Source organism: Lithobates pipiens, unplaced genomic scaffold (assembly GCF_037356315.1).
Source record: "Lithobates pipiens isolate NorthernLeopardFrog02 unplaced genomic scaffold, aLitPip1_a1.2 Scaffold_1, whole genome shotgun sequence".
In the NCBI taxonomy this organism is placed as follows: domain Eukaryota; kingdom Metazoa; phylum Chordata; class Amphibia; order Anura; family Ranidae; genus Lithobates; species Lithobates pipiens.
This window is the reverse complement of record NW_027507685.1, coordinates 252567053-252585407: the sequence shown is the minus strand read 5'-3', so window position 1 is coordinate 252585407 and position 18355 is coordinate 252567053. Positions and strand designations below refer to the sequence as shown.

Genomic DNA, 18355 nt, shown 5'->3' with positions numbered 1-18355 from the left:
ACTGACACCAATGATGGGGCACTATTCCTCCCACTGACACTAATGATGAGGTACCATTCCTCCCACTGACACCAATGACGGGGCACTATTCCTCCCACTGACACCAATGATGGGGCACTATTCCTCCCACTGATAACAATGATGGGGCACTATTCCTCCCACTGATAACAATGATGGGGCACCATTCCTCCCACTGACACCAATGACGGGGCACTATTCCTCCCACTGACACCAATGATGGGGCACTATTCCTCCCACTGATAACAATGATGGGGCACTATTCCTCCCACTGATAACAATGATGGGGCACTATTCCTCCCACTGACACCAATGATGGGGCACTATTCCTCCCACTGACACCAATGGTGGGGCACTATTCCTCCCACTGATAACAATGATGGGGCACTATTCCTCCCACTGATAACAATGATGGGGGCACTATTGCTCCCACTGATACCAATGATGGGGCACTATTCCTCCCACTGACACTAATGATGGGGCACTACTTCTCCCACTGATACCAATGATGGGGCACTATTCCTCCCACTGACACCAATGATGAGGCACTATTCCTCACACTGACACCAATGATGAGGCACTATTCCTCCCACTGACACCAATGATGGGGCACTATTCCTCCCACTGACACCAATGATGGGGCATTGGTTACATCCATTGACACAGGACATTTTCTACTTCCATTGGGAAAAGTCCGGCCCACCTAAAGTCTGAAGAACACCAAACTTGTTAGGAAAGATTGGAGACCCCTGTCTTAGAGCATTGTTTGCCAAACTTTTGCATGTCCTCTGCATTCCTCTTGTCACCATTTGTCTCAGGAAAGTGCCTAGAGCTGAGAAAAGTGGACATCCCCTTCCTAGGTATGTTGTTGGGGGAAGTGTGAGGGCCCCGAGCCTGACTACTAGGGATGCACCGAAATTTTCGGCCGCCGAAACATATCGGCCGAAAATGCCCTTTTTGGCAATTTGTCAAAAGGAAAAAATGGCCGATAATTGAGCCAGGAAATGGGGCGAGGCCTGGTGATTCCCATCATGGGGGGTGTATAGCGCAGGAGAGCCGCCTCCGCTGCCTGGTTGAATACAGCGCCGGGAATATCCCAGCTTTAATTTCAATAGCTGTGTGTTCCCCGTCGTGCGCCGTCACATACAGCCCCTCCCCCTTGTCCAGGGGAACTTTGATAGACAGATCACCTGTCCCAGGATTGGACGGGTGATCTGTCTATCAAAGTGCCCGGACAAGGGGGAGGGGCTCTATGTGACGGCACGCGACGGACACACAGCTATTGAAATTAAAGGTGGGATGTTCCCGGCGCTCTATTCAACCAGGCGGCGGAGGCGGCTCTCCTCTCTTTCCTGCACTTAGGACAACCCTGGCTGCACTGGGGACAACACTGGCTGCAGTTATCTCTTTTATCATGCCCGCAGTCTCTGACCATCTCCTGTACCATGTCCCCAGTCTCTGACCATCTCCTGTACCATGTCCCCAGTCTCTGACCATCTCCTGTATCAAACTATTTTTTAAAAATAGTAATTTTTGGTATCGGTTAGTTTCGGTATCGGTTTTCGGCCTAGTGTATTTTTCATTTTCGGTATCGGTTTCGGCACCAAAAAACCCATTCGGTGCACCCCTACTGACTACATAACTAGGAAGGAGACAGTAAATCTCTGTAGACAAGCAACGGCAAGAGGAATGCAGAAGGAGAGGGGGCATGTCTCCTGCATTCCTCTTATCATTGTTTGTCTCAGGAAAGTACTGAGGCTGCGCTCAGTCTGGCATCACGAATAGTCAATCAAGATTGCTGAAGATCTGGAACCTAGAAGACAGTGAAGTGAAGATTCCAAGGGAGGCCGGGGGGTGAGGGGAGGCGAGTATAGTTCCACTTTAAGTGGTTTAAGGCATGCCATTTGGACTCCTCCCCCATAGCCCGCTCCTCCTCCACATTTCCTGCCCATTGTATGTGCGGCAGTGACTTTGGGAGTGATTGGGATTGGTTGCTCCCTGGAGGGGTGGAGTTTGGGGTCAGACCTCTTTCTAAATGGCCTTTTCGAGGGTGGCGGTGGTGTGAGGGGAGGCGAGTATAGTTCCACTTTAAGTGGTTCAAGGGTGTGAGGGGGGCGGGGCCAGGCCTGGGCTCCGTGTCTGATTGGATACAATTTTTGATGGGTGGGGCTCCAGGGGGGATCCCAGGAGGAGGCCCAAGGTAAATTGGGCATAAGAGAACAGCCTGTTAAACTAAAGGACTTTAAATCTAAACTTACTGTTATTATTTGTTACAATGTTATTTGGTAGATCTGTATCATATATAGCCCAAAAAATTACAACCAACTCTATGGATTCAACACCCCACCCCCCCCCCCCCCCCCATCCCCAAAGTAATGTCAAAGATTATATTCATAGGACCATGAATCCCAGTCCACAAAAATAAAATATTAATGATATAACACAGGGGTGCCAAATGTGTAGAAGTAGAACAAAACTCTGGATAGCCGCACTCCGGGTTGAGTAAACATTAGGTGCCTTTATTTCTTCAAATGCAAGTGCAAAACTCCATTGAACAACACATCACAGCAAAAGGGGAACAAAAAAGATTTTTGAACAAGGTTTCCGACGCGTTTCACGCTACAAACAGCGCTTACTCATAGGGGTGCCAAACTCAATTTCATTTTCACGCTGCATCAGTAGTATGGTTGCCCTCAAAGGGTGATACATACAGAGTTCAAGGTTAACCATGCAGCCTCACCCGTGTCCATTATTGCAGCCTCACCTGTATCCATCATTGCAGCCTCACCCGTGTCCATCACTGCAGCCTCACCCGTGTCCATCACTGCAGCCTCACCCGTGTCCATCACTGCAGCCTCACCCGTGTCCATCACTGCAGCCTCACCCGTGTCCATCACTGCAGCCTCACCCGTGTCCATCACTGCAGCCTCACCCGTGTCCATCACTGCAGCCTCACCCGTGTCCATCACTGCAGCCTCACCCGTGTCCATCACTGCAGCCTCACCCGTGTCCATCACTGCAGCCTCACCCGTGTCCATCACTGCAGCCTCACCCGTGTCCATCACTGCAGCCTCACCCGTGTCCATCACTGCAGCCTCACCCGTGTCCATCACTGCAGCCTCACCCGTGTCCATCACTGCAGCCTCACCCGTGTCCATCATTGCAGCCTCACCCGTGTCCATCATTGCAGCTTCACCCGTGTCCATCATTGCAGCTTCACCCGTGTCCATCATTGCAGCCTCACCCGTGTCCATCATTGCAGCCTCACCCGTGCATAGCAATAGAGAGCGTTGAGGAAGAGGAGAGCCGCCTTGATCACAGAGCGGGGTTTGACCACCGAAACAGCTTACATTAAAATTGCAGTCTGTGGGCCGTCACACACAGCCCCGCCCTCCTGAACCCTCACCTCTGACTGACAGAACGCCGGTCCAATGCCAGGGCACGTTCTGTAAGTCACAGGTGAGGGGTCAGGAGGGCAGGGCTGTGTGTGACAGCGTGGACTGCAATTCTAATGTAAGCTGTAACATGAGGCAAACCCCGCATTGTGATCAATGCCGGCTCTCCTCTTCCTCTATGATGATCCGGCCGCCCCCTCTCTTCCTCCACACTCTCTTCCTCTGGGAGAACGGCTCCCATTCATCCCCGCATGTCGGTGGTGCTCGCACCCCTGCTCCTAGGCAGCCCAGCTCCTCGCCAGCCCTCATTTTCCACTCACAAAATGCGAGTGGAAAATTTGAGGGCTGGGTTTAGTACGGCTTCAGGTTGGGTTCATTACATCGTATGTAATTCACACAGGAATCGCATCGCATTTCTGTGCGAATCACAAGTCATTATGTGCAGTGAGATTGGAGCCCATCATTTCAAATGGCTCAAATCGCACTGCATCAGAACGAAAAAGGTGTTGGCACTCTTTGTTTTCCTGCACTGGAATCGGATCGCATGGGAGTTTGTATCCACGCGATCCAATTTTAGCAAATACACCTCTTTCTGCGACCTGCTTTTGGGGCATCGTTAAGTTATAATTGACACCCGCAGCAGATGGCATGAACACAGTGCGATTGTTATGCGGAAAATGCAATGATTCCTGTGCGTTTCCCAAATCACATCCATGTAAACCCAGCATTAGGGTGGACTTTTCCCCCCATCCAGCGCCACATACTGATATGATACATTGTTTCCTTTTACTTACAATTACTGGTATTTCGAATGTTGTCACCCCGGGATCATGGATGTATCCTGAGAACTTCCTGTCACATGTTCCAGAAGTAAAAATGGCCGCTGTGATACAACTGAAGAGGAAAAGAAAAACAAACAATTACTAATCACTTCTACAGAGGCCTTTTGTTGTCTTACACTATATTACCAAAAGTATTGGAACGCCTGCCTTTACACACACATGAAAAAAATTAAATAAAGGGATACTGTAAAAAAAAAAGTAAGGTGCCCCCATCCCCCCGTGCTCACATGCAGAAGCGAACGCATACGTAAGCGGTGTTCACACCACACATGTGAGAGCAATAATTCTATCGCTAGACCTCCTCTGTAACTCCAAACTGGTAACCAGTAAAAATGTTCTAAGCATCACCTATGGAGATTTCTAAGCAGCATCATTTTTCTTCATTCCACAAAACATGTGCAATTTTAAAGTGCGACATGTTAGTTATCTATTTACTCGGCATAAAGTCCTCTTTTATATTTTACCAAAAAACTGGGTTATATATTGTGGGGCTTATCGTCCATTAAATATCGATGCAACATAACAAAAAAATTATAACACCCACCATTTTATTCTCTAGGGCCTCTGCTTTAAAAAATACACATAATGTTTCTAAGTAATTTTCTAGCAAAACAATGATGATTTGTGTCAGACACTTGTGGCCCCGGAGAACCCAGCTGATGCTCAGTGATGTCCAAGCCACATATAAGATCCGAGCCCTGAAGGAGGAGAACTTTTAGCCCCTGAAACGCATTGGCTGGCCATCTTGTCTTGTTATGGGTGAACAATAACGTGAAAAGATTTGGGGCTCTTGGACTTTTGGTCCGGCGCCTCGATTAGACTTCTTCTACGTGGATCTTAAACTCTGGGTGACCTATTTATGGGGTGCTCAGTTCTTGCTGAGAGCGGTCCTCACCGGAGCCATGGTGTTCTGGATGGATCCGGATCACCTCCATCAATCATCAGCTACTGATTGGTGGAATCTGGTGAATGGTAATCATAGGACAGGACTGAGGGGGCACTCACACCAAGACGATGGATGGTGATGTGTTATGTTGGCAACGCAGCACCATAGACAGAAAATCAGACATGCGCAATTTCCGGTGAGGAAGTGCACAGCGGGTGCGATCCCTCATTGGGCTGCCACTGACAGCGACTGGCACTGCGAGACATAAATGTGTTCCTGCGATGTGTGAGCGACTCCCATAGAAGGTGCACCATGGGAAAGATCAACCAACCCACCATGATCCCACCATTCAGGTCCACAACTGATTGAGACCCTCAAAATACCAAAACCTGATAGAGACCCCCATAATAATAGAACCTGATAGAGACCCCCATAATAATAGAACCTGATATAGACCCCCATAATAATAGAACCTGATAGAGACCCCCATAATAATAGAACCTGATAGAGACCCCCATAATAATAGAGCCCAATAGAGACCCCCATAATAATAGAGCCCGATATAGACCCCCATAATAATAGAGCCCGATATAGACCCCCATAATAATAGAACCTGATAGAGACCCCCATAATAATAGAACCCGATATAGACCCCCATAATAATAGAACCTGATAGAGACCCCCATAATAATAGAACCCGATAGAGACCCCCATAATAATAGAACCCGATAGAGACCCCCATAATAATAAAACTGATAGAGACCCCCATAATAATAGAACCCGATAGAGACCCCCATAATAATAGAGCCCGATATAGACCCCCATAATAATAGAGCCCGACATAGACCCCCATAATAATAGAGCCCGATATAGACCCCCATAATAATAGAACCTGATAGAGACCCTCAAAATAATAGAACCTGATAGAGACCCTCATAATAATAGAACCCGATAGAGACCCCCATAATAATAGAACCCGATAGAGACCCCCATAATAATAGAACCCGATAGAGACGCCCATAATAATAAATCTGATAGAGACCCCCATAATAATAGAGCCCGATAGAGACCCCCATAATAATAGAACCCGATATAGACCCCCATAATAATAAATCTGATAGAGACCCCCATAATAATAGAGCCCGATAGAGACCCCCATAATAATAGAACCCGATAGAGACCCCCATAATAATAGAACCCGATATAGACCCCCATAATAATAAATCTGATAGAGACCCCCATAATAATAGAGCCCGATAGAGACCCCCATAATAATAGAACCCGATAGAGACCCCCATAATAATAGAGCCCGATATAGACCCCCATAATAATAGAACCCGATAGAGACCCCCATAATAATAGAGCCCGATATAGACCCCCATAATAATAGAACCCGATATAGACCCCCATAATAATAGAGCCCGATATAGACCCCATAATAATAGAACCCGATATAGACCCCCATAATAATAGAGCCTGATAGAGACCCCCATAATAATAAAACCTGACAGAGACACCCATAATAATAGACTCTGGGGGAGACCTCAGCCCGTTCTATAGTATTGTTCTTGTTCTGTATGGATGGAGATGTCTTCTCCTCAGAAGGTGTCCCCAGGACAGGAACTGAGGTGAAATCTCCTCAGAGGAGTACAGAATATAAACACAGGAATGTCCGGGGATGAGGACCACCATGACAAGTCCATACAGATCTACCCCCTCCCCCCAGAAAAAAAGGCTGAGAGCCCACCAAGCGCCCCTCACTGAGCACAGAGCACAACACCCAGCATCCCCGAAACGAGCCGTGCACCGTCCTGTACTGCGTGTCCATGGTGACCGAAATAATCCGTACCGGAAGTGACGTTTGGTCGCGGCCATCTTGGTACACCCCACACTCGTATGCATTAAGCCTATATTCAGAAGGCAGCAAGCGGACATCTTTATACACCCACCGAAGTCTTACACTTCACAAATATTTTTGCATATAATCTGATTTTATATAGTGATATACAAGATTTAGAAATCCATGAAATTGTTTTGAAGTAATTTTTTTAAGCAGTGACAAACCCACTGATCAGACAAAACACTGCTGCTTTTAAAAACCTCAAAACAATGACAGGGATTTCTAAATCCTGTATATCATTATATATGATCAGATTATTTGTAACAATAATAGTGAAATGTAAGACTGCGGTGGGTGTATAAAGATGTCCGCTCGCCGCCTTCTGACTGTAGGATGACTGCATACAAATGTTGGGTGTAGTAACTAGTAAGATGGGCGTGACTTCCGGGTAAGGGGGAGAGAGATGCTACCCTGCGCAGGGGGAGGAGCTCCAAAGAAAGACCGGTGTTCTGTCATATAGTGTCCGGCCATCATATAGTGTCCGCCCCGTACTGCGCATGCGCAGTACGGAGCAGACGAAGCTTTGGAAAATCTCCGAAGCTGAACGGCGCCTGCGCCGTGAGTGGAGGTGGTAGCCCCACCATCCAAGCGGACATAGAGCTTTTAATATAAGAGGGCTCCTCGCGGGCGAGCTCGCCACGCTTCGGGCTCAGCGCTCGGCTCTATTATATTCCTAAGAAAAAGTACTGCGCTAAAGAATCACACAAAAAACAAATCTAGATCCCTAGAAGCTGCGATTAATACGATGTGATACACACCTATAAATCATATAAATCAGGAATTTTAACCGCGCTCTCACTAATAGTAAATCTAAATAAAAAAAATTAAATTAACACCTAAAACCCCCAAAAAAAATTATAAGAAAAAAAAAAAGAAAGACATATAAACAAAAAATATATATACACATCATAAATAATCAAAAATTGTAGTGCCAAAATACAAATAAGTGAATAAATTAAATTATACTCTATGATTTCAAATTCATACAATAATAAAGTGCACAAAATTTGTGTGAAGGAAAATAAGGTGCTCAAAAATTGCGTATAAGCAACGGTTCCTCATAAAGATGTGATCATGAGCATACAGTAATAAAGTGCACAGAATTTGTGTAAACAATCACAGATATTATAAATAGAGTGCTCAAAAATTACATATAAGCAACAGTTTCTCATAAAGATATAATTATGGGCCTGACAGTCCAATAAACGAAAATGTTTCTTACAAAGAAATCCTGTGCAGGTGCAAAAAAAAGAGGGTTTCCTTCACCAACACCGTGCTGATAAATAGTAAAAATGCGCGCTTACCAAATCTCAAAATCAGAAAGGCATTTGTATGCAGTCATCTGGCAGCACAGTGGTTCAACCGCGTGAAAACGAGTTGATGCTCCGGTGTGATGACCCCTAAGATTTCTGATAACAAATGCCTTTCTGATTTTGAGATTTGGTAAGCACGCATTTTTACTATTTATCAGCACGGTGTTGGTGAAGGAAACCCTCTTTTTTCTTACTATATAGGTCAGTCACCCCTTTGTATATAGGTCAGTCACCCCTCTGTATATAGGTCAGTCACCCCTCTGTATATAGGTCAGTGACCCCTTTGTATATAGGTCAGTCACCCCTTTGTATATAGGTCAGTCACCCCTCTGTATATAGGTCAGTGACCCCTTTGTATATAGGTCAGTCATCCCTTTGTATATAGGTCAGTCACCCCTCTGTATATAGGTCAGTCACCCCTCTGTATATAGGTCAGTCACCCCTCTGTATATAGGTCAGCGACCCCTCTGTATATAGGTCAGTCACCCCTTTGTATATAGGTCAGTCACCCCTCTGTATATAGGTCAGTCACCCCTCTGTATATAGGTCAGTCACCCCTCTGTATATAGGTCAGTCACCCCTCTGTATATAGGTCAGCAACCCCTCTGTATATAGGTCAGTGACCCCTTTGTATATAGGTCAGCGACCCCTCTGTATATAGGTCAGTGACCCCTCTCTATATAGGTCAGTGACCCCTCTCTATATAGGTCAGCGACCCCTTTGTATATAGGTCAGCGACCCCTCTGTATATAGGTCAGTGACCCCTCTGTATATAGGTCAGCGACCCCTCTGTATATTGGCCAGCGACCCCTCTGTATATTGGCCAGCGACCCCTCTGTATATAGGTCAGCGACCCCTCTGTATATAGGTCAGTGACCCCTCTGTATATAGGTCATAGAAAATACAAGTTGTGACCCGGCACACCCATAGTGACATGTCTCCATCCCTGTTTTATACATAGAAGCAAAAATAGCAAAGGTTCTGGGACATTAATTGAGGCTTGTCACCTAAATCAATAATAATAATCATACATAGAGTACATGTAGTTATATATTTATGAAGACAGTCATGATTAGACATTCCATGATCATACATGATTGCAGTTTCAGATGATAATAAAATGAGATAAAAACAGATAAGAGCCGACAAATAGGAAATTCATAATAAATGGAATAAATTCACATTAAATTGATAATAGTAGGCAGATTATAATGAATAAAATATCTTGGCATTCTAGGGCTTAACGCGTTTCGTGGATCAAGTCCACTTCATCAGAAGCCTGATGCTAGGTAAAATCTAAAGATGTAAATATGAAAAATTAATAATAACTCCTTGTCAGGGGGAAAAAAAATGGAATACTTACAAGTCGGCTCAAGAAAAACCAGCATGTAAATGTGGAATGGGGATGTGCAACGAATGTCTGACCCGGGGCTGAAGCAGGAGAACCCGTCCAGGCCAAGGGAAGCATTTAAAGAGCAGGCCAGGTTTCCAAGGTGCAGTCCACATAGTGTAGGGGAAAATGAAGGCACATCTATCCTACATGGATCTATAAAAAATATGTATATACAGTATCTCACAAAAGTAAGTACACCCCTCACATTTTTGTAAATATTTTATTCTATCTTCTCATGTGACAACACTGAAGAAATTACACTTTGCTACAATGTAAAGTATGTATTCTCCCCCTGTGTTGCTTCCTATGGAGGACCCAGTTTTCTCCCACAGTCCATAACAAACACACTGGCAGGTTAACTGACTTCTAACCAAATTGCCCCTACAGTGCCTGGATTACACCAACAGTGACATGAGAGGTCTAAGGTCCTTGGTGTGCTGGCACAGGCGGAAGCTGCACTTCATAGAATCTGGCTTTATTGAACTGGTAAATTGGTAAAGCTAAAATGAATATAAGTATAAATATGGTGTTGTGTCGCCATCTAGTGGAGGAAGAATAAAACATGTAATAAACCATGGGTATATATGTGAGGGGAGGGGAGATTGCTGTATATGTGAGGTGAGATTGGTAAATATGTGGGGGGATTGGTGAGTTGAAAGGAACCCTCCCCTGAGGTCCTGTTTCTGATTGGTAGAGATGCAGTAAGCGGGGGCGGAGTACCTGCTTCCTGTACGGGTGCTTGTACTTGCTGAGAGTGGCTTGCAGGCTCTGTTGTCTCCAGATCAGGATCTCTTTAGCTTGTTGGGCCCCGGAGTCCGCAGTCAGGGTGTGTCTGCTGTACGATGGAGTCTGCTCAAAGGATAAATGACAGGAGAGGGTAAAACTTCACCTAAGAAAACAAATTGTAGAAATAATGTTATAAAGCTTCTCCCAAAACTTTGGTTTTTGTCATGTACATTATAGTGTTATCCCAAGCCTGATTCTTGTACTTATCTATCCAGGGGAGCGATCTTCCTGCAGGAATTCCCAGCTCCGGACAAATGCTGCAGGAAATCTCCCCATTGTGGGAGGGGCAGAGACACAAACTACTGCAGAAAATCTCCCCATTGTGGGAGGGGCAGAGACACAAACTACTGCAGGAAATCTCATCATTGTGGGAGGGGCAGAGACACAAACTACTGCAGGAAATCCCCCCATTGTGGGAGGGGCAGAGACACAAACTACTGCAGGAAATCCCCCCATTGTGGGAGGGGCAGAGACACAAACTACTACAGGAAATCTCCCCATTGTGGGAGGGGCAGAGACACAAACTACTGCAGGAAATCTCATTGTGGGAGGGGCAGAGACACAAACTACTGCAGGAAATCTCACCATTGTGGGAGGGGCAGAGACACAAACTACTGCAGGAAATCTCCCCATTGTGGGAGGGGCAGAGACACGAACTACTGCAGGAAATCTCCCTAATGTGGGAGGGGCAGAGACACAAACTACTGCAGGAAATCTCCCCATTGTGGGAGGGGCAGAGACACAAACTACTGCTGGAAATCTCCCCATTGTGGGAGGGGCAGAGACACAAACTACTGCAGGAAATCTCCCCATTGTGGGAGGGGCAGAGACACAAACTACTGCAGGAAATCTCCCCATTGTGGGAGGGGCAGAGACACAAATTACTGCAGGAAATCACACCATTCACATTCACACTGTTCAGCTGCTTGATCATTCTTACAGGTGGGAGGGGATGTACCCCCCTCCCTCTGCCCTCCTGTGCTTCTAGCGGCTCGCCGAACACATAGGAAGGAACCCGCCGGTGCCTGAAGTTAGCCATAGAGAGAACCAAGGGCCAGGTGGTCCCCGGCAGTCTCTATGACCCTCAGAGGCCCGGTCACGACGTTATGATGTCACATCTGGGCCGACGGAAGTAAATGAAAGCCTGAGATTTTTTATATATATATATATATATATATATAGCGCCGGCTCCTGAAGAGCACGAGCTATGTTTTTAAAATGTAATGTTACATCTGAACTGCAGTTTGGTTTGGGTAAAATTATTCCAAATTTGGACCTCAGCATCAGTCTGACTGGACTATAGGGTGTTCAGCCTGGCCATAGGGGGCACCGTCACTTCTGGCAGGCATGGAACCACAGTCTGGTTGGGTGCTTTAAGGTTACTTTCTCTCGGAGCCCGCCCAGTGGGAGGGTCACTCTTGCTGTGCTTTCTGGGCGAGGGTACTTAAAGCGGGATTCCACCCTAAAGTGGAACCTCCGCTGATCGGATCCCTCCCCCCCTCCGGTGTCACAATTGACACCTTTCAGGGGGGAGGGGGGTGGAGATACCTGTCAAAGACAGGTATTTTCACCCACTTCCGGGCATAGACTCCCGTGGGAGTCTACGCCATTTCCTGCCCTGCCGCGCTGTCTGCTGGGACACACACGGGTCCCAGTGACAGCGCGGAGATTTCCTATTGCGCGGCTCGCGCATGCGCAGTAGGGGACCGGGAAGTGAAGCCGATTCGCTTCACTTCCTGATTCCCTCACCTAGAATGGTGACGGCAGCAGCCGAGACCCGAGCGATCGATCGGCCTCGGCATCGCTGGACCCCGGGACAGGTGAGTGTCCATTTATTAAAAGTCAGCAGCTGTAGTATTTATAGCTGCTGGCTTTTAATATTTTTTTTTTGGTGGAATCCCTCTTTAAGATGTGGATGTCACGTGGTTCGGGGTTCCAGTCCAGAAGTACGTTCTGACTCCATGGTCCTGATCCTCCTGACCAGCCCCCAGGAAGGCTATGGCCTGGGGTTGCGGATCCACCCGACTTTACACCTCAGGGCTGGCTAGCCCGAGGCAAGGAAACTAAAGAAAGGATTCCGAGGTGGTCCGGTGCCGTCTCCGGTAGTTTCGAGAGGCCCGGCAACTTTGTAGCTATCCAGGGAAGGACTCTTCAGAAGAAGGCCACGTACGGGTTGGCTTCTTAGCAAGAGCCTGGTGAGGCTGAGTGACCTAAGTGAATCCAACCTCGTGGGTATCAACAAACCGGCTGAAAGATCCAGGTATCACAGAAGTGTTCTACAAGTCCTAGTTTCCTACATGTTCTACAATAACGTCTGTGGCAGAGACTTATTCCTGATTTAAGCACCTTGTTGGCTGCTAGGCCTTGTGAGAGAGGGACTGTCCAACCTGAGTGAACATCCAGCTGTGAATGGCTATTCTCTGGATTTAGTTGAAGTAAGCAAGTTCTTTATTATTGACTTTGACACTAAGAGTACCTGAACTTTCTTCCTAACCCTCCGATCCTATACTAAGAGACTGTTCGTTAACAAAGTTTTTGCAAATAAAAATCCCTTTAAGCGGATCTGTCGTCAGTCTCTAAAGTTTCTGGGCCATCTACCACGGTAACCCCCTAGACACAAATCGAGGTGAAGAAGGTAACGGTAAGCCCAATCAAACCAGCAGCTCCTTCGGGGGTTAGTGCTACATATATATTTTTGATCTCAGGCTTTCCAGCCTAGAGGAGAGATGTGAGGTCTTATAGACTCCACATCTCTCCATAAAGAGGACCTGTCATGCCCTATTCCCATTACAAGGGATGTTTACATTCCTTGTAATAAAAATAAAAGTGATAAAAAAATTAAATTAACAATAAAATAAAATGAAAGCGCCCCCGGCCCGCTTGCTCGCATGCAGAAGCGAATGCATACCTGGGTCGCGTCTGCATACGTAAACGACGTTTAAACCACACATGTGAGGTATCCTGGCAAACTTTATAACAAGAACAATAATTCTAGCCCAAGACCTCCTCTGTTCCTCTAAAAATGTAAACTGTAACAAAAAATTTAAAGAATCGCTTATGGAGATTTTTAACTACCAAAGTTCTGCGTGATTCCACGAGTGTGTGCAATTTTAAAGCGTGACATGTTAGGTATTTATTTACTGGGCATAACATCATCTTTCACATTATACTAAAAAATTGGGCTAACTTTAATGAAAAAAAAAAAAAAAACATTAACCACTTTCAGACCGGACCAATTTGCCGTCCTTTTTTTCCCACAAAAAGAGCTTTCTTTTGGTGGTATTTGATCACCCCTGCGGTTTTTTTTTTTTGCGCTATAAACAAAAATAGAGCGACAATTTTGAAAAAAACGCATTATTTTTTACTTTTTGTTATAATAAATATCCCCCAAAAATATATAAAAAAACATTTTTTTCCTTCAATTTAGGCCGATACGTATTCTTCTACATATTTTTGGTAAAAAAAATCGCAATAAGCGATTATTGATTGGTTTGCGCAAAAGTTATAGCGTTTACAAAATAGGGATAGTTTTATAGCATTTTTATTAATAATTTTTTATTATTTTTTTTTTTACTAGTAATGGCAGCGATCTGCGATTTTTTATTGTGACTGCGACATTGTCGGGGACCCATCGGACATTTTTGACACATTTTTGGGACCATTGTCATTTATACAGTAATCACTGCTATATAAATGCAGTGATTCCTGTGTAAATGACACTGGCAGTGAAAGGGTTAACCAGTGGGTGGCAGTGTAGGGGTTAAGTGTTCCTAGGGGTGTGTTACTAACTGTGGGGGGGGGTTGGGCTTTCATTTAGTGTACACTGATCTCTGCTCCAATCACATGGAGCAGAGATCAGCGTCACTAGTTGCTAGGCAGAATGGAAAAATGTTGTTTACACGACATTTCCTCCATTCGGCCGCTCCGTGAGACGATCGCGGGGATGCCCGCGGCGATCGAGTCCGCGGGTCCCGCGACCGGACTCACGGGGGTCCTGACCAGCGCGGGAGCGCGCCGCCGGCGGCGCGCTCCCGATGGCAGGGCGGCATCGAATATTGGATGTACCTGTACGCCAATATGCCTGCCCGTGCCATTCTGTCGACGTACATCGTCGTGCGCTGGTCGGGAAGTGGTTAAAGTGTATTTGTTTCCCCAAAAATTGCGTTTGAAAGACCACTGCGCAAATACTGTGTGACATAAAATATTGCAACGATCGCCATTTTATTCTCTAGGGTCTATGCTAAAAAATATATATATATATAATGTTTGGGGGTTTGAAGAATTTTTCTAGCAAAAAATATAGATTATATCTTGTAAGCAACAAATCTCCCAAAAAAAAAAAAAAAGCTTAGGCATGAAAATGTTAAGGCGGGAGTCCGCCGGGACTCCGCGTTTTTTAAAAAAAAAAAAGCCAGCAGCTACAAATACTGCAGCTGCTGACTTTTAAAATAGTGACACTTACCTGTCCAGCGCGCCCGCGATGTCGGCACCCGAAGCCGATCTGTAGATCGTCTCTCGGGTGCTGCCGCCGCCATCTTGGGTATAGGAATCAGGAAACGGAGCCTTTCGGCTTCATTTCCCGGTTCCCTACTGCGCATGCGCGAGCCGCGCTGCGCAATAAGGACGGTCCCCGCTGCCTCTGGGATCTGTGTGTTTTCCCAGCAGGCAGCGGGGCACTTGCGGAAAGGGGCGGGCACTTGTGGAAAGGGGCGTAATATACGCCCCTTTCTGCAGAGAGCTATCCCGGAAGTGGGTGCAGAATACCTGTACTGTACAGGTATCTGCACCCCCCTCCCCCCTGAAAGGTGCCAATTGTGGCGCCGGAGGGGGGAGGGTTCCGATGAGCGGACGGTCCACTTTAGGGTGGACCTCCGCTTTAAATTAAAAAAAAAAAAAAAAAAAAAAAAAAAAAGCGTCAGTTATTTTTTTGAAAACAGCCAGCAGATTTGAAAGGTCACTGAGCTGAAAACAGAACAGCTCAACTTTGTGAATTGAGTCTACAGACATGAATAAAATGATTTTATTATAGACTGGAGGTATTAAACATGAAAGAAATCCGATTTAAATAAATCACAAAATGTCTGCATTTATTTTTATTAGGGGGGAAAAAAAAGTTGCTTACCAGTTGGGATGGACCTCATTTGCACATCGTCATGGCAACACACCAACTGATACCAGACAAGGCACACAGCAGTTGGCAGAGTCATGTGACCTCATTTGCATATGGTTGTCACGGTGACAGAACCTCATAAACCAGCTCCCCGGCAGTTGGAGCTCAGACAGAGTCTTGTGTCGGAAGGAGAAGGAGGCGATTCTGTATTCTCTGCATTGTTGCTCATTATTATAGAATGATGCGGCTTTTTGGGAGAAATAAAATGTATCAGTTGCAGGATTCCCTGAAAACCATCACAGAGGAATCTGTTTTATTACGGAAAGTGGGACCTTTAATTGAGGGTCACCCACCTACCACCCAGCCTATTATACCTACCCCCCAGAAGGGTGGGTGTTGGGCAATTAGACAGCTATTGAAGAAGAGGAAGGGAAGATACAATGTGATGAATCCTCTGATCACCAACAAAGAGGACAATATTGTACTTCTCAGCGTAAACCCCATAACAGAGGACCGCCAACCTGAGGATACCACCCCTCCAAGGGGTGAGGGGAGGGCAAATGGGCGGGGGGAGGAGGAAGCTGGACACAGACTTCAGCCCATTCCTCAACCAAAATTCACAAAAGATGATGTCATTGGTAAGTATTGTAATAGTCAAAATAAATAATAAAAAAAATAATGCAAACACTGTAGAGTAACAGAATTGATGTCACCCACATATATACTATATACACTGAGGTCACTGCTATATACACCTAGAAGAGTCACTGCATAGAGAAGGGAAGTGTTAGAAGCCCTGTCAGGTCCCCATTAGGGAGATCCATCCTCTTTATATGACCACCAATGACACCAGGAGGGAAAGTGATGGAAGATCCAGCAGGACAGGAATAGAGGGGAAATCTTCTGATGGGGACACGGCTCTCGGTGACAACGGTCTAGGAGGGGACTGAAATATTTCTTCCCAAGTCTTGCTGTGTATACAGAACAGATAATGAAGGGAAATCTCTCCATTGGGATCCTTCCTGTAGCAGGATAGGAAATACTGAGACAATGACTTGCAATTAGCAGCAGCATTTGTTAGTTGACCGACTCTTCAGTTGACCATTGGGCAGCCAATCAGATTTGAAGGTGACAGGTGTGAAGTGACAGGTATCCGGTGTGAAGGAGATGCACAGACCTGACAGACAGCCCAATTATAAACTAAATTATTGCACATGCCCGGCTGACAGAGCGGCTGCCCCCATCACCGCCATTCCCATCATTGTCACTGAGAGTACTAATGTTGACTGGGCTTGTTCTGGGCTCTGTATGGGGGCTGCACTCAGTACTTTGGATAGAAACAAGTACACAGTATAGAAGGATGTACTTTGTTCATATTTCATGTCTGAGGTTTACAACCATTCTATACGTCATTCGGTATAACATCAATAAATGATGTGTAAATACCAGGAATAGGAATAATCGTTTTTTTTTTATTCTCCGCAGAATCAAACAATGACCCAACCACCGACAAAACAGAGCCGACTCCAGTGGTTTCATCCTTCAGTGAGAGTGACGAAACCCCAGTGGCTTCAATCTCCACACAGGCTGGGCCAACGCCACAGGATGAAACCACAAAGGACGAGGACAGAGAATGGATCCCATCCAGGGAGGACGAGGACAGAGAAGCGATCCCATCCAGTGAGGACGAGGACAGAGAAGGGATCCCATCCAGTGAGGATGAGGACAGAGAAGCGATCCCATCCAGTGAGGACGAGGAAAATGAAGTGATCTCATCCAGTGAGGACGAGGAAAATGAAGTGATCTCATCCAGTGAGGACGAGGAAAAAGAAGGGATCTCATCCAGTGGGGACGAGGAAAAAGAAGGGATCCCATCCAGTGAGGACGAGGACAGAGAAGGGATCCCATCCAGTGAGGATGAGGACAGAGAAGCGATCTCATCCAGTGAGGACGAGGAAAATGAAGTGATCTCATCCAGTGAGGACGAGGAAAATGAAGTGATCTCATCCAGTGAGGACGAGGAAAAAGAAGGGATCTCATCCAGTGAGGACGAGGAAAAAGAAGGGATCCCATCCAGTGAGGACGAGGAAAAAGAAGGGATCTCATCCAGTGAGGACGAGGAAAAAGAAGGGATCTCATCCAGTGAGGACGAGGAAAAAGAAGGTATCTCATCCAGTGAGGACGAGGAAAAAGAAGGTATCTCATCCAGTGAGGACGAGGACAGAGAAGAGATCCCACCCAGTGAGGACGAGGACAGAGAAGAGAAATCTTTAGGTTCTCCAATGCTGGACAACACGGTCCATGAGACAATTTCATTGGACTCATCCAGCACAGAGGAGGAGACAGAGGTTGTGTTGGAAGATTTTACCATCCACAGAAAACTTGGAGAAGGGGCCTATGGGAAGGTGATGTTGGCCTCCCATCCCTTCCATGAAGAGAAGGTGGCCATAAAGATGATTGAACTGGGATTAGGTGACTCCATGGATGACAATACAGAGTGCACCATACTGGAACACTGCGATAGCCATCCCTATATCACTCATCTGTATGCAAAATTCCAAACAGAGGTAAGTCTTTTTTATCTCCCAGGTTTTTTATCCTATTCCTGTACTTCACCCCCTGCCTTCCTATATTCCTCCACAAAGTGAAATCTTACTTGTCTCTAATGTAACCTTTATCTCTTATTTTCACACAGACTCATCTGTTCTTTGT

General features: G+C 46.0%; 1 protein-coding gene across 16 annotated transcripts in view; it reads right to left on the bottom strand.

Annotated features, from left to right (window-relative positions):
* LOC143986708 (uncharacterized) overlaps positions 1–18355 on the bottom strand; it is a 123356-nt gene that overhangs the window by 64444 nt on the left and 40557 nt on the right. For 6 of the 16 annotated variants that reach the window (XM_077485118.1, XM_077485138.1, XM_077485127.1 and 3 more), the window contains exons 5-6: positions 10468–10636; positions 4208–4307 (exon numbers count right to left, since the gene is read on the bottom strand). The exons of 1 other annotated variant lie outside the window; for it this stretch is intronic. Coding sequence is in view for 3 of the 15 variants with exons in the window: in XM_077485171.1 (XP_077341297.1) it covers positions 4269–4307; positions 10468–10596 (168 nt within the window). In the remaining 12 variants the exon portion in view is untranslated. Of the gene's footprint in view, positions 1–4207; positions 4308–6888; positions 7004–10467; positions 10637–18355 lie in introns of those variants that run through there. 9 more of the 16 variants (XM_077485143.1, XM_077485141.1, XM_077485163.1 and 6 more) reach the window with 5 other exon arrangements.